Source organism: Neophocaena asiaeorientalis, unplaced genomic scaffold (genome assembly GCF_003031525.2).
Source record: "Neophocaena asiaeorientalis asiaeorientalis breed wild unplaced genomic scaffold, Neophocaena_asiaeorientalis_V1.1 scaffold123, whole genome shotgun sequence".
In the NCBI taxonomy this organism is placed as follows: domain Eukaryota; kingdom Metazoa; phylum Chordata; class Mammalia; order Artiodactyla; family Phocoenidae; genus Neophocaena; species Neophocaena asiaeorientalis.
The window spans coordinates 14,041,105-14,065,878 of NW_020173666.1; the positions used below are offsets into that span (position 1 = coordinate 14,041,105).

Below are 24,774 nucleotides of genomic sequence, written 5' to 3' on the forward strand. Positions count from 1 at the left end.
ACGGTGCCCCCGTCAAGAATAATTAGTGGATCTGTATTAACATCTTTTGCCTTTCACTGAGTCAGGTGACTTTCTGTTTCAAAGACGTCGTGCGGCATATGCTCCCCTGGGATTCTGCTCCTGGTGCCGAAGACCCTAGCCACCAGTGCCCACTGCAGGGCATTGCTCTGCGGGAGCAGTCTTGCATAAAAGCTGCACTGCAGTGGCATTCACTGAGGTTGTTTCAGGCTGACATTCTTCCCCTGATGAGTGTTCTCTTTGTTGTTGAAAATAAAGAAACTGGAGGATTCCCTGTATGCGGAGAAACTTTACCAAGCCTCTCCCCCAGTGTAGTCACACTCTCCCTCCTCCAGTCACACTGAACTGAGTGGGTTACAGTCGGCTCTCCGTATCTGCGGGTTCTGCAGTCGCTGATTCAACTAACTGCAAATTGAAAATAGTTAGGAAAAGAACATTCCTGAAAGTTTCAAAAAGCAAAACTTGAATTTGCAACGTGCTGGCGACTGTTTACCTAGCATTCACATTGTATTTGGTATTATAAGTAATCCAGAGATGATTTGAAGTATACGGGAGGTTGTGTATAGGTTCCGTGCAAATACTACGCCACTTTATATAAGGGACTTGAGCATCCACAGATTTTGGTATCCGAGGGGGTCCCGGAACCAGGCCTCCGTGGATGCCCAGGGACGACGGGACTTGCCGTTCCCTTCATAGCTCTAATTAATGCCTTTCCCACATCTCCTTGCCCAAACCCACTTGACTTTTTCTAGGTTTTTTTTTGTTTTGTTTTGTTTTTCAAATAACATTTCTATAATATACTATGTTCTTTAATTCAAGATTTTGGATTGTTTCTTTTCCAGGTACAAATTCCTGGCTTAGAAAACTTGCAGGTGTTTGTTCCAGACACCCTTGCTGAGGAGAAGAGTATTATTTTGCAGTTACTCAATGCAGCCGCAGGAAAGGACTGCTCGAAAGACTCATATGAAGTACTAATTGACGCCTATCTGCTTCTAACCAAACATAGTGACCGCGCTCAGGACTCAGATGGCAGCTGGGCCACGTGGGAGGCACAGCCTGTCAAAATTGTGCCTCAGGTGGAGACTATTGATACCTTGAGAAGCATGCAGGTCTGTCTCACTCCCAGTCCCTGCCCCACCGTTCCCCACCCTGCCTGGAAGCAGTATTGCTTACTTAAAATACTTTTAGGAAAAAGGAATTGTTAGCAGCTCATGAATGATTGGTTTAAGCAGTCTCAAGTATCCACTTCCCCAAAATAGACCTTGATGTATAGTTTTGTAGCATTATTGTACTAAAATATTCGGGCAAATTCTTTAAGTATGTTCAGTTATAGCAAAATATTTGAAAAGTTTTATTTATATCTTTCCTTACTGCAGCCATGTATGTAGTTAGATCCAACCACCCGTGACCTGAAAGGAGTTATCTACTCCTTTAACTTGTAGTTCCAGAAATCCCAGTTCTCCAAGTACTCTGATTTGCTGGCTACTTAAGTTTTCATTTTTGTAGTCAGGGTTTTCACCTGCCTACGTAACAGGGATCCCATGACAATCTGGGTAACTCAGTAATTCAAACTGTAAGAAGCCTCCCCATGCCTCTGTGTGCAGCTCTGGAACGGCGGTGGTGAGTTCACACGTGTACCTCGAACTCAGCCAGACCAGAGCTGGGCACCCTGGCCAACTGTCCCCTCAGCTCTGCCTTCTCTCTTGTATTCCCTGTCTCAGTGACTGGTGCTCTGTCCACTCAGTTGTTTAAACCAGGATGTGACGGTTCATATAATTTCAGCCTCCCCCCCCACTTCCACTTAGTCACTAGCCCCAGCACCGAAGCCTTTCTAGTAAAAGAGCCTTTCTCTGCATCCCCAGAGCAGCTGCCGCGGTCAGACCTTATCATCCCTTTCCTGGACTGTTGCAGGGCCCTCCTTGCTTCAGCCCTCGCCTTCCCTCCCTCCAATTCTGTATTTGTTTGCTTGTTTTGGTACTTCCAGAATGATCCTTATAATTCATACATCTCATCACAGGTCTACTCAAAATACTGCAATGACCATCACTTCAAGAATACAAATAATAAAGTCTTGATTTCTGTTTCATGCAAGGCCCCTCATCTCATCCCACTCTTATTCCTGCATTTTCTGTCTCCACATGCTGCTTCAACACACACACAGGCACACACTCTGCTCCAGGAGTAATGAATTTCTTGGAGTTCTAGCATTCTTCAAAGACTTCATACCCACATAATTCCGTGGGACTCCTCCCCATTGCGCTGGAGATCAGAACCGTCAGTGCCCCCTGCAGTGTGCTGCTCCATGGGAGCAGCTGTGCTTGACAGCCACTTTCTGGTCAGATGGTTGCTGGCCTGGTGGCCCTGAGGTTGGTCTTGTTTTGGGACTGGGGGTTGAACTAGAGTGGAAAACTAAGTGGGTCTGTGTTTAAGCCCTGTGCTTGCTTTTCCTCCCAGGTGGATAATCTTTTACTAGTTGTCATGGAGTCTGCGCATCTCATAATTCACAGAAAAACTTTCCAGCAGTCCACCGAAGGACTCATGACGCTACGCCAGGAGCAGACATCCAGTCAGCCCGTCATCGCCAGAGCTTTGCAGCAGCTGAAGGTATCTCACCATCAACTCTACCGTAACTAATTTATTTACCTTTGGCGTAATGCTAGGGAAGAATCAGTTTGTCATAATTTAAGTCACTCCAGGGACTTGAACTCTTACAGTGTCCTCCCCACTCTCCCTCTCTTCCCATTTTCCCCATGTCTAAGTTAAAAATTTCCTGGCTCTTTCTTGGAACTGTGTAACATTAGAATTGGAGAGGATAAAAATTTGAATCGTCACGTGACTTCTTAATGGTCACGTGGTTGGTTAGTATTGGACTTTTAGATCTCCTCATTCCTAATCCAAGTTTATTTCTCCTTTAGCAATTACCAGTATTTACTAGAGGCACCTTAAGTCAAAAATATGTAATTTAAAAGAAGAGTTATTTATTCTTTCATTCAGTCAAATTAATTGAGAAAGCTAGTTGCAGACAGGCAGAAAGGCCTTCAAGTTCATGCCAAGGCAGAGCCTTGCGTTCTCTGCCATTATTTCCCATTCTCACCTGCTTCCTATTTTGCAGTCCATTTATCAGTCTTGGTCTCATGCACACTTTCCCGCAGCCCATCAGTCTTCTCAGTCACATTAAGGCTTGACTTCTTGAAGAAGAAGGACTTCTTGAAATTACAAGTAGTTTTGATAAACGTTTGTTTTCCTTTTGTCAATCTGATTTGTCTTATTTGTCTATAAACATTCTTTCTTACAGATTGTCACCCCACTCAGATACCAGGGCAGGGGACTTTTGTTTTTTCTTTTAGTTTGAGTTAATGAATTCTGGAGAGTACAAAATTATATAAGATATTGATTATTCTTGAGCTTAAGGAATTTGTAGCCTTAAGGATCTAAACTGTCACACTAAAGTACAGAGGAGGGAGAGATTAGATCCTCCTAGTAGCATCTGGGAATTGCTGCCATGGAGGCATTTCAGCTTGGGAGTATTTCAAAAGATGCAAATTGGGAAGGGACCAATAAGAGAAACATTTGGGCATTGGTGTCTGAGGATCAGGGTTATGAGAAGGCTCACTGAATATCAAGCAGTCTGATTTGCTTGGATCTTGGTGTATACAGTGGAAAGTAGTGAGAGAGGAGGTTAGTAAAATCAGGTGGGCAAAAATCAGGCTGTTGAGAGATTTTGGATGTCATCTTCTAAGCCCCAGAGAATTGTCAAAGATTTTGGAAGAATATTTTGGAATACTATGTAGAGGAACTACCTGATAGAGACGTGTACATAATGTGTGTGTTTAAGGGTGGGTAGAAAGGGAACCCAATTTGGAGCTGTTGTACTATTAATTAGGGAAGACAACAAAGCTTGAGCTAGGGCAGGGTTTCTCAACCCCCATACTGGTGACATTTTAGGTCAGTCAATAATTCTTAGTTTGGGGGAGCTGCCCTGTGTGTTGTAAGATGTCTGGCAGCATCCCTGGCCTCTGCACAGTAGATGCCAGTAGATTTCACAACACCCCCCCACCCCATGTTTGGACAACCAGAAATATCTCCAGACGTTGCCAGTGTCCCCTGGGGTGGTAACATTGGTCTCGGTTGAGAACCCCTGAGCAGGGGGATAAGAAGGACAGTACGACTAATAACACTGTGGAGGTCATTTAGAAATCATAGTTCACTCTGTGGAATTGAAACCGTACTTACACTTGAGCAACCACCGAGGGGAGAAAACAACTGGTGGTTGATAGGCAGAAATATCGAAGCTGTAAGCATCTATTCAAAGACCACCTTGTAATTAGGCATCACATTTTAAATGGACTGTTTTCCTCTTGTATTTCATAAGTTTTTAAGAATACCTAATACAAATAAAAATGAAAATACTAATTTTTTTTCTATTTTTGGTCATTCCTTTTGAATAACCAAAATAAATATGACTGGAATATATTACAATGGTCAATGTCTGTGTGATGATGAAAGAAATCTTCCTCTAAAATACAATAAGTATTGTGTGATTTGTTTCACTTTGGATTAATTATGGTTTGGGATTCTTTAGAATGATGCATTAGAACTTTGCAACAGAATAAGTGATGCCATTGACCGGGTGGACCACATGTTCACTTCAGAATTTGACGCCGAAGTTGATGAATCTGAGTCTGCTACGTTGCAGCAGTATTATCGAGAAGCCATGATTCAAGGGTACAATTTTGGGTTCGAGGTAGGTACAAAATAAGAGGAAAAACACAGTACAATTTTGCGATTGCTTTGTAACTTACTTACAGAAAGCGTTAGGAATCTTGTACAGCAAATCTCATGATCTCATTATTGTAATCACAGCTTAGTCAAGAGTGTCATCTTACATCCCTGCTGAATATCAGAAATGCTGGGTTACTTTTAAACTGTCAGATATTTACTCAGTTTTTATTTTGTGTTAACAGCTATCCACTTACATTTAAAAACCTTCTTGAAGAGATGTTTAATATCATAAAAGCATATTCTTAATTTCAACTTATGAGGAAGACATTTGTGAAATTGCATTTTAAGACATTATTTTCTCTATAACTCTTCACACTCTTTTTAGAATATGTAAAGTTCATTGGCTTTTGCTTTCCGTTTTTAGAAAAATGGCATTTAAACAGCATTATAGTGTTTAGGTATTTGTGTAATGGTTTTCTTCTTAATCTTGATATAAGTGAAACCTTCTTACAGTATCATAAAGAAGTCGTTCGTTTGATGTCTGGCGAGTTTAGACAGAAGATAGGAGACAAGTATATAAGCTTTGCCCGGAAGTGGATGAATTACGTCCTGACTAAATGTGAGAGTGGTAGAGGGACAAGACCCAGGTAATGACCACGTAGGATGGCTCCTTCATGAGCCATGTGGGGTTGCTGATACTTCATTCATATATTTTATGCGGGATTTCTGAGCAGATGACACAAAAAGCATTTTGAACTCTTTGGTGATCAGTTTTTTTCTTCCTTTTTTAAAAAACAAACCTATTTACATAGAAACCCCCATAACTCTTGGAAAACTTTTTCTTTTGTAATTGTTCCAAAATGAGTTATCTTTAAGCAGTTCACATTCTCCCTGGACAGGTCTTCCTGATTGCTAATCTTCTTTTCTCCTTCATGAAATTTATGCCTCTTATTTAGTGTAAATGGAAAAGAAATTGGTAACCTGTTCCTTTACTAAAAAGCTATTTGTCTTTCTCAAAACATGATGTACACTTACTCAACACGAGGCAGATGACAGAGACACAAATGTGTTTTGTCCTAGATGGTAATTTTCCAATCAGATTACTTTTCAGGATTGTATAGACTAAAATGACTATGGCGTTTGTTTGATTGTTTTGTGACTCTTGAACTTTTCCTCGTGACAGGTGGGCAACTCAAGGTTTTGACTTCCTGCAAGCCATTGAACCTGCTTTCATTTCAGCTTTACCAGAAGATGACTTCCTGGTATGGGATATTCTAAAGTGTTTTTCCTTAAAAAAACCCAAATAATTTGATCACTCTCTATTTCTGATTGTGTATCTTTTTATTAATTTAAAAGCGGTTCTGAAATATTTTCACGTAATTGTCATGATAATGCCGAGAGGTTAAAGCGCTAATAGCCGAGTAGGACGTTCAGTGCTCTTTTTATAACAATGTTGTCCAGCTGACCATGTCAGTGTACGGTTGTTCGTGCAGCCTGGCACTTACAAAACACGTGTCGGTTTTGTATTTTGTAAAGTGCCGCTGCTTTTTAGCAGCTCCATGAAGAGCAAGGAATAGCTGTTTCACTTCAGTGTTAGTCGCCGTGCAGCACGCGGGATCTCAGTTCCCCAACCAGGAGTTGAACCCACGCCCGCTGCAGTGGAAGCACAGAGTTTTAGCCACTGGACCGCCAGGCAAGTCCAGTGTGCGTCATTATAGAGCATAACGGCAAATGTTAAATATTATCACCAGTATCCAGATAAATTCCATCAGATCAGAAAGATGTTCAAATGTGAATTCACTCATTTTAGCCTCCAAATAGTAGAGGAGATTACGGGACTCCTTTGCTTGTGTACATCATTGCATTATGGGGAGCTGATAAAAAGTGGAATTGTATATAATCTTAAATTATGTACGATTTATGTTTATACCTATTTTCTTTTAAACTAACTTTGAAAATATTTACTTAAGGATAGCCTGTTTTCTTTTAAATATACCGAAAGCCTAATTTGTGCGACTTATATAATTGAGTGTACATTCTTTCTCTTTTCCTTTTCCATTTCCTTTGGTTTCTAGAGTTTACAAGCCCTGATGAATGAATGCATTGGCCATGTAATAGGAAAGCCGCACAGTCCTATTACAGGTTTGTACCTTGGTAAGAAAACAGTTAGAGCGTCTCTCCTAGAACCTCCTGGTTTGGGTGAGCACATTGTCTCATCATTGCAGTTATTTAAAATGCTATAGAGGTTCTCTAAGAATATTCAGGAAAATGACAATGAAAGTTACAGGAATGAGGTGTATACACAGAGAACTCCACAGTAGTCTTGCTGAATTTAACAGGAAGATTAAAATGCAAGCACAAGGTGGTCTACGCTTGCCCACAGTATTAAACTACAGGTTTTTTCTTGTTACACCGACACTCTCATTCTGTTCTCCCCTCCCTAAGTTCTTTTCCCCTGGGGAGGAGAGACTTAGAGAAATAGTTGTCTGCTAAGAAGCAAGGCCTTTCTTGCTGCAGGTGGGTGAGTGTAATTGTTCTGCTCTTCCTTTCTCACCTTTTGAAGGAGAATGAGTGTTTTCTTCACGGCTTTCCAAAGTACCCATTCCTCACTAACGTAGAGAATTCCTAATTGCTCCCCCCAATTCCTATTTGGTGTTACTTAAAAAAAGAAAAAAGTTAAGTTCTGCTATAATATACTTAAATTACAGTTTTCAGTTCCAGTTGATACGTAGCTTTACAGTGTATGTTGAAACTTTAAAACAAAATATGTATCAGAAAACGGCTGTCTTACCCTATTCTTGAGATAGTAAACCAAAGCAAAACTATATTTATATGTAATAAACAACCAAAAATGAAAACTTAGAAATTTTAAACATTTCATTTACACAAAAGAAAATAATTCATGAATGGTAGATTGAGCAGCAGCTGTATCTTAAAGGGTACTTGCTAGCGACTGAAAGTTTAGTAGACCAGGACTTAACGCTTGATTTCTTTATCTTTAAAATTCGCCCAGTTTATACCTCTTTTTCTCCCAAGGCTGCTAATGAAATGAAAGTTATCATTTATAAAACTATTTGAACATTTTATATAAAACGTGCTATATTCTCATCAATCTTTTGATTAAGCGTAGTATCATAAATACTTTGAGTTTCTGATTTCCCAAAATATTTCTCTAAGAAAAATGATAAATAATCAGTAAAAATTACCTCTTTGAAGTATTTTATTACATAAGGAATCGTTTTCATTGTAGAAAAAAATTACAACGTAGAAAATGTATGTAGTAAACATACATGTAGAAAAATATTACAAAGGGAAAAAAACCTCATACCCACGTAGTCCACAGGTAGTCACTGCTAGCATGTGAGCCGCTGACTCTGCCTGGCCCCACACTGCGGGCGGGACAGTCGGTTCGCAGCACTCTCTGTGGGCACGACTTGGCCTTCGTCCTCGCAGCCACTGGGTTGGTGGAAACTGCACTGGACGGAGAGCCAGGTTGCCTGGCAGTTGAGTGACCTGGGGCTGCTCACTGAACATCTTTGCGCCTCCCCTACTAATGCTTAAAATCAGATGCTAATGGGGGTTCAATAATGTAATGACATTTTGTAAATTGTAGCGTTCTACACATGGCAGGAGTCATCATTTGGTTTTGTGCTCTTTCCTTACTAGAGAAATCAATGAAAGTGAGAGCACATTGTTGTCGTTGCTGCTTACTCTTTTCTCTCCTTCTGCTCTACCCTCATAAGGATGGGTAGATAGATACTCTGTCATTGTAAGCGGATGGTAAGAGTCTGGTATAGAACCTTCTATATTTTCTGTATACTCATATAATTACACGGATGCATTCTACTACACCTTTCTTTATGCCCATATAATCATGCAAGCACAGATGCCATTGTTTTTTTTCCTGCCATTTACTGTATAAAAATTGGATCACATTGGATATTAATCTCTGACAATTGTAGAAATCCCTCCATGTCAACAAGTATAGATCCAATTCATTCTCTTTAGTGGCTACATTGTGTCCATTGTGGTTATTCTACAATTCTTTCCACCATTTCCTTATTTGTTTGGTTAGTTTTGCCATGAAAAACATCTCTATGATAAATGTTCACCACTAGTGAAATTTGAGCATCTATTTTATGTTGATTGGCCGTTTGGATTTTCTTTTCAATGAAGTAGCACAGCTTTGTAACAGTTAGATATACATACTCTTAAAAGAAATGTTCTGTTTCATGAATGAAGAGTGTTAAACTTGGGTGTGTGTGTTTTAACAGAATGTCTTTATTTTTATACCTTCATGGGAAAATTTTGTAGTAATTTTTGACTCAGTAGTTCTCAGTACGTTTGCTGCATTAGAGACACCAGCATTCTCACCAAATGGTTTTTGTTTTTTCTTTTTGCCTTTGAATTTCCTATTGAATTACTTCCATTTAAGGTTGTGGTAGTTGAGATAATGAGCCAGAGATACAAATTGCCTGGGTTTCTTCATAACAATTACTTGATTTTTGTTTTGCAAGTTTTCCCTTCAGATCTCTGCGTTTTTGGTACTCCTCTCTCTCCTGTGTAGTGTTATTAAAAGTAAACAAAAACCATGAAGAAGTATTTTCATTTAGGATAAACATATTTAGAATAAAACATGTATATGTAGACTAAAATTATTAACGTGAAGAGAAAATATGACATTTAAAAAAAAACTAGGGAGGGTTAAAACAAAGTTAAAAATCAGAGGAAAACATGTTAGGGAGAAATAGACAAAATATATCATATCCATGACTAGTTACATTTAGTCATTGGGGAAGTAGAATTGTCAGCATTTTTGTAATTGCTAGGTAAGGTCTCTTTTTAAATTTTGGTTAAAATTGTATCTAGTTTTAAAATTTTGTTTTAAATCTTATCCATATTTACCTTCTACCAGAATATTTAAAAGAAGAAGAGAAGAAAACATGTTCTGAAAAGAATAATCAATTTAAACCAGTGTCCGTCCTCCTGATTTGGTTTAAAGGAATTAAATAAAACTCCCAGTACTCAGGAAAATGACAGTGACCTCTCCCCAACTCAGGACCTATTGAAGTATCACCCCTGACCAGAATCTTTTTAAAAGTTCAGACAACATAAGGAACCTTTTAGTGGAGAAATGCCACAGAAATCACATTTTCATCTGTCTCTAAAATGTGTAATATAATTTTATTAACTTTCAAAAAGTGACACTTTCCCCGCATTTGTGTATGTAGTACGATTTTCTTACTTATATAAATGGTTTTATTTTGATCACCAGCAAAAATAAGCCACCTCCCATTTCCACTGAATTGCCTGGTTTTACAGTTTCCTGCTGACCCCTTAACAAGTTGCGTTTGTCGCTCTTTTCACTGGCAGCCATTCATCGGAACAGCCCCCGTCCTGTGAAGGTACCACGATGCCATAGCGACCCTCCTAACCCGCATCTGATTATCCCAACTCCAGAGGGATTCAGGTATTTGGTGCTTGTCTAGTTGTTTGCTCTATGGGTTCTTCTCTGATGTGCGTGCTGACGCTCTAGGAGCTGCTGATGCTTGCTCTGATACCAAATACTGTTTTCTGTGTTCTTGTTTATACATTTTAAAAAGCGCTTATTTTCGTTATCTTGAAGACGTACCACAGTGCCTTAGTTACAAAAGAAGACCTGCAAGTTTAAAACAGACTTGCACCTTTCAAGATAACTTAGTTTCTCAGCTTATTTATAACCTCAAGCTACTAAATGCTTTCCAGCTTTGGAATAATTCTTTCTTTTCCTTTCTTTGAAAAATAACTTTAGGAAAACAAATTTGAGTGTGCATAGCATGGTGAACATTTGAGAAAAGGAACTAAATGTCATTTTAAAAGTGGAGAAAAAACTGGAGTGATCCTTCCAGTCTTGACTTTTATGTGTGTATGTAACTACGAAGCAACTTAAATTCTAAAGTGAGTTCGGAAACTCTAGTACATTCAAAATACTTACTTTGAATGTGGTGGCATTTCTGCATCTTGAAGTAGTGAGCATCTTTTCTCCCCTGTATAATCAGTTTTTAAAAGTTTATTTTTTTTACATTACTTGCTAGGAAAGGACCACAATTATTGTTGAAAATAATTAGTTCGAAATTAGTTATTTTTCTTTTTCATACCTAGACCTGAATCTCAAAGAACAGTTTGCATTTTATATTTGAAAATTATTTTTGGCTTCCTCACCCGACTCTATTTTTAATGGAAACCACGTGAGAGCCCGTCTGCTGTCTCACCTGTGTTCCTGAAGCTCTTCTTCTCCTCCCAGCACCCGGAGCGTGCCTGCGGACACGCGGAGCCTCAGCAGCCCCGCCGCTGCCACTGTCACTGCCACCGCCGCCAGCGGTCGCCCCGGCCCCTCCGGCAGCGACTCTGCGCCACCCAAACCCATCAGCAGTGCCCATGAGACCAGGTAGTCTCCCGACCAGCGCCACGTCTCCGCCCCCCGCCCCCGGGTGCGCGGCCGCCGTGACCTCAGCTTCGGGGATGTGTCCCGGGACACGTGGGGCCTGCTTCCCCGCGGTGTGTGACGCGCAGGGGCCCTCCGTGGGGGGTCGTGGTCCCAAGGCTCCAGCACAAGTCGGTAATCTGCCTGATGTTTACGCTTCTTTGGCACAAACGTTAACCGAAACGGCCAGAGTCTCTGCTCATAATAACCATGAAGAGAGTGTCAGGGGAAAGGGCCCGGTCCACTGATAGGAGAGTCTTGGCAAACAGCGCCTTTCCTGAGGAGTTTCTGAGGAGTCGCTCAAAGGTGACTTCTAGGTAATACCATTAGGTGGTGATTTGTTTTTCTAAGAGGATTACTTTTCTCACTCGGTTTCCTAATTTATACAGTTGTTGATTAGAAGTGGTTTATAGTAGTGGAAAAATGAGCTCATGTGGTTTATATCTCATATGGAGACTAGATCATTACTGGAGAGAGCTGTCAGATGTCTGGCAGGCTCCGGAAAAATTTAAGTCTCTGGCATGAAGTCTTTTGTAGAAGTACTGAGGCTGCGGCAGTTCTTCCCATTCTGGCTGGGTTTTTCTTGGGCGGGGGGCAGGGAGGGTAGAGGATTTCATCAAGGTCTCATATGCTTAATGGAGAAAGGACATTTGGTGGCTCTTAATTCCCCCCTTGTGCCTGGTAGAATGGGCACCGTCACTATTCCCATCTTCCCATAAGGATGATGATAGAGTCGAACAAAGCTGACCAGAAAAGATGAAATTTTGAGAGAACTCAGAGCTCTGTGTCCTGCTCCTAAGAAAAAATATTAGTATGTTGGCAGAAACATGACACATGCTTTTAGATTTCGAATAGACTAAAATATTTTTAGACTTAGTTTATAACAGTCTAAAATTTCTACAGATAGTTCCATTTTTCTCATTCACTAAAATAATTAATATTCCTAATTTTTAGCAACTGTCTATAACCTAAAGAAAATGCTGAAGTACTTTACAGCTTAAGCAGTCCACTAAGAAAATTAACAATTAACGTTGAACAGATTCCCACTTACCCTCTGCTTCTCACGTTTAGAACATTTCACGGCAGACATTTCCACATGTGCTTCATGTCCCTGCGGGGGGTTGAAACTGTCTTTATTCTTAATGCAGTAAGGGAAGCGATGTGCCCTAAAAGGCAGTCATAGTTGAGGAGAACACTCAGCCGGGACTGGTTCACACGCAGTTTCTCCAGAACAGGAGGTTTCGTGAACTCTGGTTGAGGCTTTTATACGTTGGTGGTGTGTGCGTTAAATGTACCTGAGTATAGAAGTTAAAATACCTGCAGTCGGCCTCTCCCCGCGTTTTGTCCCCCAGGCTTTGCATTACGTAGTTTCTCAGCATGTTTTGAGCAGCATTTCAGAAGTGTTCTTCGTTTTTGCTTTAGGACAATCCTTGAGATTTAGAAATTTTACTTCCATTGTAACATGCCATCTTGAAGGCCTTTGTTCACAGAGGAGTAAAGTGATCTGTCCTTCCTGGTGGTGTGTGTGGCCGTAGGTACAGAACAGCAGAGCCGTGAGGGCGTGCAGAGCCGCGGGTTGTCAGCCTCCCGGCTGCCTCCAGCCTTAACCCCGTGGCCCAGCCTCCAGCGCCTGTACAGGGGCCACACGTGCCCCTCAGCCGGGGTCTCCGAGCAGCCTTGGGCCGTGAACAGGCTGTGAGGAGGCAGGGTGGTACCTGCGCTTTCTGACGTCGGCAGGCGTGTGTGCAGCCCTTGCCTGTCTTAGAGATACGTCAGCCACGGTGAAATTTTACTTTGCTCCACAGCTTCTGATAAATATTTTGATTCGATACAGTTTGACTTAGGAAATAGTCTGGGCTTCAGTTATTTTACCGTTGTTCAGAAAACATTTTTGCAGTGTTCTGCTCGCTGGAGCTGCCTCTTACTGGTCTGCAAGAGCTGATTGTTCATTTTTCAGGAATCCTGCAAGCCAGTTGTTACGCCACGGAAATTGTTGAAGTCTATACCCTGCCGCTCCCCCTGCAACTGGTTGTTAAACGTTCACCCGTGCATCACTTCATCTCAGTGTGTTTTCTTGCCTGTTACACTGGCAAAAATGTGAGGATGTCGAATTGGCTAATCTTCTCTCTGGGAAATCAGGAAACTAGAAATGTTGAGTGGCTTCTCCGTGGTCCCAGGCTTTGGCACAGCTTAGGAGTGGGATGTGTTTCTTCAGTTCAGCATCAGTGGTTTTTCCAGGAAACAGTGCCAAGACTCTTTGATGAACTAATGGCAGTGGAAGGTATCCCCCCTCACTTCAGACTTAGCAAGTACTATACCAGATTTGAGAGTTTAGGGAAATAACAAAGCAGTGCATACTTCATAATTTGTGAATGTCTGTCCAGTAGACCATGTTGCTTTAAACCTACTCAGTCTATAATAAAAAAGAGCATAAATGCTACCATACTTCATTATATCATTCATTTAAAAAAAATGCACTAAACTTGTTAATGGACTAACACTGTATTTACTTTGGATGATTTGAATTATAATTTTAACACTTTCCCTTATTTAATTCTGGGCTTTATTTAATCTTTATGGATTCATTCTGGATTGCTGAACACTTTATTCTGGAAAAGCAGCAAAGTAACTTTGCCCTTTTTATACGTTAAGCTTCCTGCTCTTCTGCACTTTTGCTTGCCTACTGCTTGAGAAATTGCTAGGTATTCCCTGACATTTGCGCGTTAAGAGATTTGAGCTCTGAATCATGTAGTGATTTTAGCACTTCAAATAGAATTAAGTACATAAATAGAATGTGATGATTTTAAATATTAGCCAGATTCGGCTCATAATTTTTATCCATCCTGGGCTTAAATTATGGAACTTTCAGCACATGTCAGTAACACTTCAGTAAATACTGTTTTTATTTTTGTTGCTGTTTTTAACATAAAACGATATAGGATGCAGTCAGGTTCTCATGCGTTCTCCTGCCAAACTCCAGGGACAGGTGTCTCAGTAGGAGCACTGCTACTTTGGGAGAATAATTATTGGTTTGGGACTGTCCTTTGTGTTGTCCTTTACCCACTAGATGCCAGGTGTTCTTGGGGGGGAAAGTTACCCCCAGTTTAGAATCACTGCTCTGGAAGAATCTCACAGATCGTTCTTTTTGAGTTCCATTGAATTGATAGCTTAATTTTTAAAAATATTAAAACAGGGGTTCCAGCGTCCCTGAGAATGATCGATTGGCTTCCATAGCGGCCGAATTGCAGTTTAGGTCCCTGAGTCGTCACTCGAGCCCCACCGAGGAGCGAGATGGTGAGTGTGTAAGGTGTCCCCTGCATCTCCAGTCAGCCTAACCGTTTGTCTCAGTCCACCGGTTTCTGCTGTTAAGGCCTTTTAAAAGAAACGAAGTAAAGGAGTGACAGAGCCCTGTGAGAAGGATTAGTGCTGAACACATTGGCTTTTTAATGCCTTTTTAGCTATATTTGCATTTTTTCTTTTTGTTGCTAAATAATTTTAAAAAGTCGTTATTCCTGATATTTTAATTGTTGAGCACGCTTATTCACTTTAAAAATATAAAGTGGGGCTTCCCTGGTGGCACAGTGGTTGAGAGTCCGCCTGCCGATGCAGGGGACACGGGTTCGTGCCCCGGTCCGGGAAGATCCCACATGCCGCGGAGCGGCTGGGCCCGTGAGCCATGGCCGCTGAGCCTGCGCGTCCGGAGCCTGTGCTCCGCAACGGGAGAGGCCCCGGCAGTGAGAGGCCCGCGTACCACAAAAATAAATAAATAAAGTGGCACTGTGCTTCTTAATGATATGCTGAAGTTTTATTATGATGCAGAACTAGGAGTCTTTGCTCAGAAGCCACGTGGTTGCTCCTGCTGTAGCTCTGCTGGGCTCCTGGGCAGGGCCTCGGGAGGGGGGCCCCCAGAGAAACCAGTTTCTGCTCAGTATTCTAAGGTCCGCTACTTGTGGAAAGTTTTTGTGGTTAAAGTCCTGTAACTCCATTAACAACTTTTTAGCTTGGTGAAATTTGCTATAAATGATTGTAGAGACAGCTTCTCACACTCACCTCAAACAGAAATTAACCACCAGGAATGACAGGTTGATGGTAACTAATCATCGCTACTCACCATTTCAGTCTTGTTCCGAATTAAATAAGCTTATTTGTTTTATAAGTCTTAATTTGTATGAAAAAATACTTTCTGCAGAACCAGCATATCCAAAAGGTGATTCAAGTGGGTCAACTCGAAGAAGTTGGGAACTTCGGACACTTATCAGTCAGACTAAGGGTAAGAGAAAGAATGTTGAACTTAACACGTTTAAGCATAAGGTGAGCAGTTTCAGCTGAAATATGCTTTAGCTTGTGAATTATTAGACCTTCTACGTTAATGTTTTGTGATCTTTTTTAGACCTCTGACATCACTTTCTGTCTGTGATGTGTTTGTGTGCATTTCCTATTTCTTACAAACTCCTTTGGAGCAGGAACACGTTTTACTCGGTTTTGTACTCTTTAAGCAGAGTGATGGTTCATTTTGTATGTCACCTGGGTGGGCCCTTAGCATAATTCTTTATACATGGTAGGAATATGATAAATATTTGCGAAGTGAGTAGCCGTGTATTTCTTATGCTAAGAAGCTGGAGAAAGCATTCATCTTATAAAGCAGTCCATCAGTATGAACCAGAAGTGATCAATGTAAACCCCGAAGAATAAACAGCAGAAAAGTCCGTGGTCGAGCACAGAATGCTCTCACATACTCTTCGTCACAACGGTGTTGAGTCATGGGCAGGATAGAACCTGTTCTCTTTCTGTAAATGATAGAAGTTTCTGAGCGGCTAGATAATTTGGCCGAGGACATCGTAAGTGAGAGCTGGGACCAGACTGCACTCCTTCTGCCTTCAGGCCGGGCTCTTGCCACCACAGCTCCCCTTCGAAAAGTGTGAAACTGAGCAGCAGAAGAGCCGTCACCGGGCCTGGAGCAGTCAGGAGGGGTCCCAGGGAGGGCTGAGGCTTGGGCTGGCCCCTGAAGGAAAGAGGTCTGCCTCAGGCCAAGAGGAGAAGTACCCAATGAGAAACACATCTGGAGGCCCAGTGACTGAAGAACAGACCAGCCAGCCTGGCCTGGCCCGGCCCGACCTGGATAGCGTAGATGTAAACGGAGGTGGAACTGAAAGGGTAGGGGAGACCTGATCACGGCCAGTCTTCAGCAAAGGGCTAGGTGATTAAGGCCTTACCCAGCGATGGTGGGCAGCCCCTGAAGCCTCTTGAGCTGGAAAGCCTCTTATGTTCAGGGAGAGCGAGGGTGTGGGTAAGAAGGACACTGAGGAAGCTTAACCTGCTGGCCTGAATTGGGGAGGAAAGTAGGGAGAAGGGCTAGAACATCATTGTAGTGATACAGTGGAAAATAAGATGCTGGACTAAGGTGGGGTTTTAAAAAAGCCATGGAAGCAAAAACAGCTGTGATGCCACATTTGACAGGCCTGGGCAGGTTATAGGTGCGGTAGAGGGCTAGGAGTCGGCGGAGGTTTCCTCAGCTTGAGCCTGGTGACAGGGAAGAGGGTCCCTCCAGGGGCTCTCACATAACCGGTAGGTCCCACGGATACCAGGTCTTTGTGATAATTTTCAAAACAAATACTTTGTTGTCAAGTGAATTTGGGAACTCTTGGGAGAGTTACGGTTGACACTGACATATTAAAGACTGGGAAATCTTGAGAAATGTTTACTGTTAAAAAAAATAGGCCTTTCCCAGAAATATTTGCCGGTGGAGTCCATGACCTCACAGCTATGAAATCTTATTCAATGCTGAGTAGACGCGATGTGTCACGTACTGAGGTAAGGGAAACAAGGATCCATGTTTTAAAGAAATGATTGTAGTCAGACACTGTAATTGGGCCGTTATAAATCTCTGGGAATTTCTCTTCTCAGAGTAACCGTTCAGCCATCACAGTCCTCAGTGATCTCTTAGACAGAAAATTCAGGCTCTCAGATGGCTCTTTAGGGGACAGGATGAGAAATACGGTAGTGGACATGTATGTAAAGAAAGCAGTGCTTTTCACATTATGGGTTTTGACCCTTTAGTGGGTTGTAAAATCAGCACTAAAAAAGAAGCAGGCTTCCCTGGGGTGCAGTGGTTGAGAGTCCGCCTGCCAATGCAGGGGACGTGGGTTCATGCCCCGATCCGGGAGGATCCCACATGCCGCGGAGCGGCTGGGCCCGTGAGCCGTGGCCGCTGAGCCTGCGCGTCTGGAGCCCGTGCTCCACAGCGGAAGAGGCCACAACAGTGAGAGGCCCACGTACCGCAAACAAACAAACAAACAAACAAAAAAACTGGACAGAATCCTAGTCACATGTAGAAAGAGTAATAGTGTTTCACGAAACTGTCGTTTTAGATATCTATTTGTGTAAAAGATATTTCTTACTGTAAATCATGATAAAATATGTTGGAGAAATAGAGATAGCTTGATGGGAAAATAAGGAATAATAATAACAATAGCTAAAATTTACTAAATATTTTAATATTCCGGGCAGTGGGCTAAATGCTTTATGTGCGTGATTTCATTAAATTCTCACAGTATCTCTGAATGAGGTATTATTACCTTCATTTCACAGATTAGGAATTTGATGTATAAAGAAGTTAACTAACTTGCTGATTGTCAAACACCTAGAAAATGGTGAAGCCAGGGTTTTATTCCAGGGATTCTGATTCCAGAGAATCTAGAGAAAGGAAAACTTAATTTCTAGAGAAAGGAAAACTTAATTTCCTTCCCAACAGAGACGCTTCCTGGAAGAGGTGTAGTACTCCTGCAGAGCTCTGACAGCGAGAAGACAGGAGAGTGTGAGCAAGGGGATGGGGTGAGAAGCGGTTTGGGGTGACCCACAGAGGCTTTTCAGCTGGGCTGGTCCAGAGCCGGTTGTAGGAGAAGGGAACCGGGAAGGGAGCCTGCATGCACAGTGGCCTCGGACTTCCGCTAAACAGGTCATGATGAACTGTGAAATAAATTATGCGGGAAAAGAACACAACCCGATTTTACGTTTTAGTAAGAGAATTCTGGTCACTGAGAGCGGATTGGAGAGAGGAGACAGGCGGGTGGTTCCTGCAGAGTCTAACCAACACTCTTGCTACAGGAAATCATTGACTGTGTCTGAGTAGCTTCTGTTTTATGTGCATGTTTCCGTAGTGGGTGGTATACTCTGAAGTTGCTAGGTTTTGATGGACTTTAATTCACCTGCTGTGTATCTGAATAGATAATGCTGTGCTGGAGTGCTAATGTCTGTTGCTCTGTTTTTATTATTATTTGCTGGAAATTGACTTGATTACAGTGGTTGGGACGACTGAGTTTGCACTTCTCCCTGCAGATACTGCTTCTAGGCAAGGACCCATAGAAGCTATTCAGAAGTCAGTCCGACTGTTTGAAGAAAAGAGATATCGAGAAATGAGGAGAAAGAATATCATTGGTCAAGTTTGTGATACCCCTAAGTCTTATGACAATGTTATGCACGTTGGCTTGAGGAAGGTGACCTTTAAGTGGCAAAGAGGAAACAAAATTGGTAAGGAAACTAAAGAACATGACACAAAGATTGTCTCTGTTAGAAATAGCAATAGTTACACTTCTTTAGGTTAAATCTTACATGGTTGGTCCTTTTCTCTTAGGGAGGTGGCAAATATACATTGTATCTTTTGCAGAGGGGTTTGGTTTTTGTTTCATTTGTAAAGTGTTTTCTAAGAACAATACAAAAGAGACTTTAGACTAAAGAGAGTTTTCAGTGGTTCATTCAATGGAATGGTTTGGCCTGATAACTCCAGAAGTTGCCAGTGGAGAGCCACGCAACTTTTACCCATTTGTTCTAGTTTGTATTCTTTTTATCTTATTCCCACAAGATCATTATTGAAGCGAGACTGGATACAAATTAAGACAGGACAGTCTTTTCTAAAACATCAGTTAATTTCCAAGTGAAACAGTTTCTTGTAAAATAACTAGCGATAAGATTGTGTGAGAGAAGGAGATGATTATGTTTCAGATCTTTCCTCCATTTAAATGCATTTATCTGGACTTCCCTGGTGGCGCAGTGGTTAAGAATCCACCTGCCAATGCAGGGAACACAGGTTTGAGCCCAGGTCTGGGAAGATCCCACATGCCGCAGAGCAAGTAAGCCCATGTGCCACAACTACTGAGCCTGCGTGCCACAACTTCTGAAGCCTGCTTACCTAAGCCCGTGCTCTGCAACAAGAGAAGCCTGCGCAGTGCGATGAAGAGTAGCCCCCGCTCGCCGTAACTAGAGAAAGTCCGCGTGCAGCCATGAAGACCCAACGCAGCCAAAATTAATTTAAAAAAAACAAAACTCTCATTTAAAAATAAATAAATGCATTTATCTGTTGAGCATTTAGGTCTGAAGAAGCAAACAAAGTTGTAATACAAGACTCTGGGAGCCTCAGGACACTGAAGTTTTCGTGGAGCTGTCAGGGAAGACACACTGAAAAGAATCAAGTCCTTTATAAATTGTATTAATTCTTGTTTTCGGTCTTATTCAGCCATATATCCCCTTAGTTTAATGTCCCAAAAGGTGTGTTAGTAGAATATCCCACTAATATCCCACACGCCTGGCCATAGAGCAATGAGGTGCATTGAGACGACAGTCAGGCTTACTCCTGGCCACTAGTCTTGCCCGCCCACCTCGCCCAGACCTCCTTGAGGGCCATAGGGGCTCAGAGGTGTGCACTAGGGGGCTTAGTACTCACCTTCATGCCTCTTCTGGGATTTGCCAGTCAGTTCTACTCTATTCACAGGCAGTTACAGGTAAGACATAGTGAAAAGATTGCTTAAGACTTCAGCTATTACGGTTATTAGGGAACATTCAGAAACAGTTTAGATCTTGCAGTAGTAGACTGTAGTAAGCATGGTTATAGATGTATGAATACAGATTTGGAATTGGAAGAGATTATTGTACGTTTCACTGAGTTACAGTGGCCTGGCTTTGGTGGCTGAGAGCAGCTCATTTGTTCCTGTTCACAGGGGAAGGGCAGTATGGGAAGGTCTATACCTGTATCAACGTGGACACCGGTGAACTGATGGCCATGAAGGAGGTGGGTGCTCCAGCCCTCTGGGGGCGTTTTTGTCTGAGGCCTCCGTGTGGTAGAGATTTGGAAGCAAAACTTGTTTATGAGGTTAGAGCTAGCCTAAGTGCTTCCATAGTGAGTCGTCTAGGCCTGAGGTCTGCTTCTTAGCATTCATAGTGAGTCGTCTAGGCCTGAGGTCTGCTTCTTAGCATTTACACCATTGGGACCAAGAGGGGACTTGAGCGGGGTTGGGGGTGGGATTTGTGATAAGGTTCAGAAACGAACAGCTTTTTATCTGCTGGAGGTAGAAAGCAGGAGCAGGGAGCGCCTGAAGAAGGCCCCGGCGGGGGGCACCGAGGGCCGTGGAGGGGGAGGCTAGAGCCGCGCGACCGTTGGTCCCCGAGTGGCTGTGAGGGGGCAGCGGGCACATGTGGCCCCCTCCTCAACCCGTGCGGCATCTCCCCATCTTCCCTGTGTGGCACTTACCCGCGCTGCTTTATGGCCTCATTCCCGCGTGGCTGTAAACTTCGTGAGGGCAGAATCTTATCTCCTCTTTTTATCTTGCCCAGAACCTAAACACCTGTGATTGCTTCCTGAATCACAGGAATGTTTCATGTTTTGGTTAATTCAGTCTGTCGTTATGAAAATGATCCCACTAGCTGTTATCTGACCACATATTCTAAAGCAGGCGTGTTTAATTCAACAAGGAGGAGAGAGCCTGGCAGTGAAGTCACAAACACACTGACCATGGTGCCATGGGGCTGGACAGTGGACATGTCAGCATCCCAGCCCTTGCATTCAAAGTCGGCGTCTTTCTAGCTTGTGACATTGCCAACAGTAATCAACAGCTTTCCTTTTCCAGATTCGCTTTCAACCTAATGACCACAAAACTATCAAGGAAACGGCAGACGAACTGAAAATCTTCGAAGGCATCAAGCACCCCAATCTGGTTCGGTATTTTGGTGTGGAGCTGCATAGGGTAAGCCAACTTTGATCACACTGTTTGGTGTGAGCGGTCAGTGAGGGCACAGATGGAGTCCTGTCCTACATCACAGGTCTTCTCATTTCAGAGCACAGTAACTTTGCCTAATTATCAGGAAATCTCCATGAGTTACATCATTTCTGCCTTCTCTCTGAAACTAGAGGAGTTCTTCCTAAAATGTAAGTTGTAGACTGTAGTCATTAACCCGACATTATAAAGCACTGAAACCCATCCTGCCAACCAGAAGATTTCTCTAATGCCCCTTACACAGCTGTGTGTCCCTTTTTTTTTCTTCCATTTTTTACTGAACCACTTGAGTACATTGTTCGGTAACGTTTTTTCTCTTATATGTATTTAAGGAACCATTGTGAAATGAGAGAAAATTAAGACCTCAGATGATTTTCCCCCTTGTGTTTAGAGATAAACACTTTGAGGGAAAGAGGATAACTTGGAGCATCTTGGTGGAATATGAGCTTCTGGGGAATTTGGATGTTGGTGATTTTTTACGTTTTTCACAGATAAATTCATATCTGAAAAGGATGTGTTTCAGTACTTGATAATATATTTATAGGGACGGCCCTGTTGTCCCTGTCTGAGATTATAGAGCGGACTGAATTTCAGAGGATTATAGACATTTATCACCTGTGAGTTGGAGATGTTCTTATCCCAACTAGCTGTATAATTCCAGACAGAGGAGGCAGGCAGAGACACGGCTGTAGGGGAGTTAGAAATGACCGTTTTAAGACGAATTCAGTATTCAGGATGGCAAGTGTAGCATACCATTAGAAAGGAGAGTCCTCAGGGGTGTGGCCAGTGAAGCATTCCAGGTTCTTCACTTAGTGTCCACGTAAACACAAGGCTGCATTTGATTCCTCCCGCAGGAAGAAATGTACATCTTCATGGAGTACTGTGACGAGGGTACCTTAGAGGAGGTGTCGAGGCTGGGACTTCAGGAGCACGTCATCAGGCTGTATTCTAAGCAGATCACCGTTGCAATCAATGTCCTCCATGAGCATGGCATAGTTCACCGTGACGTTAAAGGTAATGCCCACACTCGGCTCCCCGCCAGAGCCAGCTGTGCCCAGCACACAGTGGCTGCCCCCATGTCGCTTCTTCCCACGCCCGCACATCACTTCTCTACAAAGAAATACCTTTACTTAAAGTAGTCTTCTGTAAAGAACCCAGCATTAAGAAACTGTGCAGGACACATGTCTCCGTCTAGGAGTGTATAAGTCCGCTGTTCTGTTCAGCACGGCTTTTAGCCAAATCTATTACCCCCAAAATGAAACTTGCTGTTTTGTAGGCTGATTTCGCCTGCCCTGTGTATTTACTAGACATTCGTGCTCAGAGCATCCTTTCTTTTCCTTGTGTCAAGAACCTCGTGTATTTATATATAAACGTCGTGAATATGTAAAGTGACGGTGAATCAGGAATGCCGGTGTAAGTTATGATGTGCAGCTGAGCTTGGGGAGACGTGGACAGGGTTTATTTACACCACCCTCCTCCAGTGTAGAGTTCGGCTAAAGATCGATTTGGTCACGCTGACTGACTAAAAGTGCTGTTCCCTTCTCACGTGTGGTGAGTAGCCATGCTTCTGTCCCAGAACTGTCCCTCTAGCGTTTACCTTAACCACACCGTGCCCCTGACCTCTGTATTTGGGAGTCTTGTGGGTAATTAAAGCGACAAATTAGCTTTGTCTCTAATGGCCCTAGACTGAAGGATTCCACTCTGTCCCATAATCTGAGGCCTAAACAGGTTGACTCTAGAATGGCCGGATTTCAGACCAGGCATTCGCCTCAGAGGGGGCTGGGTTACCCGTCACCTGCTTTGCTGGGTGGAAGAATTGTCCGCACTCTCTGAAGTGGCTCCTCTTGAATCCCCAGCATACCCCAGTCTTGCTGCCTGCCCGCCCGTCCACTGCGTTACTTTGCTGTCTGGGATCATTCTGGGCATTTGCTTAAATGGCTCTGGGTCAGGCCATGGCATTGCCTGTTTCCAGTTGTTCTGACACAAATTCCACACTCATGGAATGGTACCTTCATGTCGTTGGCCACGGCCATAAAGAGAATCCCTCAGAGTCCCTGAGTGAAGTCCGTCCGTGTGCATCCTTGGGATATTCTTTATAGCTCATTGTGTCTGAGAGTGTGGGCCTGGGAGCTAGCTCCGGAATCACGCAGTGAGCGCCGTGTGCTTCTCAGGCTGTGAGGACCAGCAGATCGCAGCTCTTCGTGTGGCTTGTTGTCTAAAGTGAGGGGCTCTGTGTCACTTTTGGAAGGAGGTGCCGTCGACACGTAGCGCTGAGCCGTGCGGCTCGGTTGGAGTGGCCGCGGCCGGTAGCCTCTGGAGGAGGCAGAGCCGCCCTGGGAGATGAGCGGTAACCCCGGGTTCCAACTGGAGTACGGGCCGGGCCTGTGTACTGCTCGCGGAGATGTGAGACAGTCACAGAACGTGCTTTTCAGGCAGTCTGAAATCAGTCCAGTGGTGGCCTCGGATACAGCTCTGCAGACCAGCAGCATGTGTGCCAGGTCTTGTCTACACGTTGCTTTCTGTTGCAGGCACTGCTGATCGTATATAAACTTAATTTTCAGGGACTGTGGCCACAGGCATTTGTATTTTATGTGTACTTTCTCTTTAAGTATCTCCCTGGGTTTTTAATGTTAGAATTTATGCATGTATTTCAGTTCAGAATTTATTGGTCAGAGCTATCTGCACTGATACTAAAATGTCTTCGCTGTGTTTTAACATTTGTGAATAAGGCTTAAAATCTTTCTATGATTACACTTTGCAAGTGAAGTTTCATAAGTCTTTATAACTTTTGTAAATCAAGTTCCTGATAGTTTAGGTTACCATGTAAACTTTAAAATGCCTGTGTTGTGTTTTAGAGGCTCACAACTCCTTATTTCTTGTTAGGTGCCAACATCTTCCTTACCTCATCTGGACTAATCAAGCTGGGAGATTTTGGATGTTCAGTAAAGCTTAAAAACAATGCTCAGACCATGCCTGGTGAGGTGAATAGCACGCTGGGGACAGCAGGTGGGTCCGGCTAGATTTGTCTTTGCATCGGGGCTCACTCCAGTGTGCTGGGACCCCGGCTTTCCCTTTTCCTCCTGGTCAGCAGACGTGGAGAGCAGGTGAGGGCATCCAACCAGACGGGGGAGGAGCCCCCCCCCCTGAAAGCGCTTGTCAGATTGGGAAATCACTTTTCTCCCTTAGACTTAAAGGAGGGAAGAAAGGCCTCTTTTCTTCCCAGAAAAACCTTGTCATTCACATTGGGTTTATTAAAACTATTCTAGTCAAAACAACATGTTTAAATGGTGATTATTTGATTGTTTAGAAACACGTCATAAAATTTTACATCCTCCTTTGCAGGTTAAATTTCATATTCTCATTGCAATACAATTTATCTGAATATTTGCATGTTCAGAATTGTCTTTTAGAAGATATTTTGGCTCCTAAAATGTCCATCTGAGAAATTGATTTGAAATATTTATTTTCAAGTTTTGATGTTTCTTAGTATATAATTCAGAGAAAGTTCCTCCCCCCCCCCCCCCCCCC

The 24,774-nt window shown here is 42.9% G+C and overlaps 1 protein-coding gene across 4 annotated transcripts in view; it reads left to right on the forward strand.

Annotated features, from left to right (window-relative positions):
* MAP3K4 (mitogen-activated protein kinase kinase kinase 4) overlaps positions 1-24,774 on the forward strand; it is a 109,203-nt gene that overhangs the window by 79,467 nt on the left and 4,962 nt on the right. For 2 of the 4 annotated variants that reach the window (XM_024747942.1, XM_024747945.1), the window contains exons 10-24: positions 861-1,127; positions 2,473-2,622; positions 4,601-4,762; positions 5,254-5,387; positions 5,924-6,002; positions 6,816-6,894; positions 10,114-10,210; positions 11,024-11,167; positions 14,397-14,497; positions 15,393-15,473; positions 18,539-18,730; positions 20,194-20,264; positions 21,100-21,216; positions 22,101-22,260; positions 24,130-24,252. In XM_024747942.1, the coding sequence (XP_024603710.1) occupies positions 861-1,127; positions 2,473-2,622; positions 4,601-4,762; positions 5,254-5,387; positions 5,924-6,002; positions 6,816-6,894; positions 10,114-10,210; positions 11,024-11,167; positions 14,397-14,497; positions 15,393-15,473; positions 18,539-18,730; positions 20,194-20,264; positions 21,100-21,216; positions 22,101-22,260; positions 24,130-24,252 (1,957 nt within the window). The remainder of the gene's footprint in view (positions 1-860; positions 1,128-2,472; positions 2,623-4,600; positions 4,763-5,253; positions 5,388-5,923; positions 6,003-6,815; positions 6,895-10,113; positions 10,211-11,023; positions 11,168-14,396; positions 14,498-15,392; positions 15,474-18,538; positions 18,731-20,193; positions 20,265-21,099; positions 21,217-22,100; positions 22,261-24,129; positions 24,253-24,774) is intronic. The other 2 variants (XM_024747943.1, XM_024747944.1) reach the window with 2 other exon arrangements.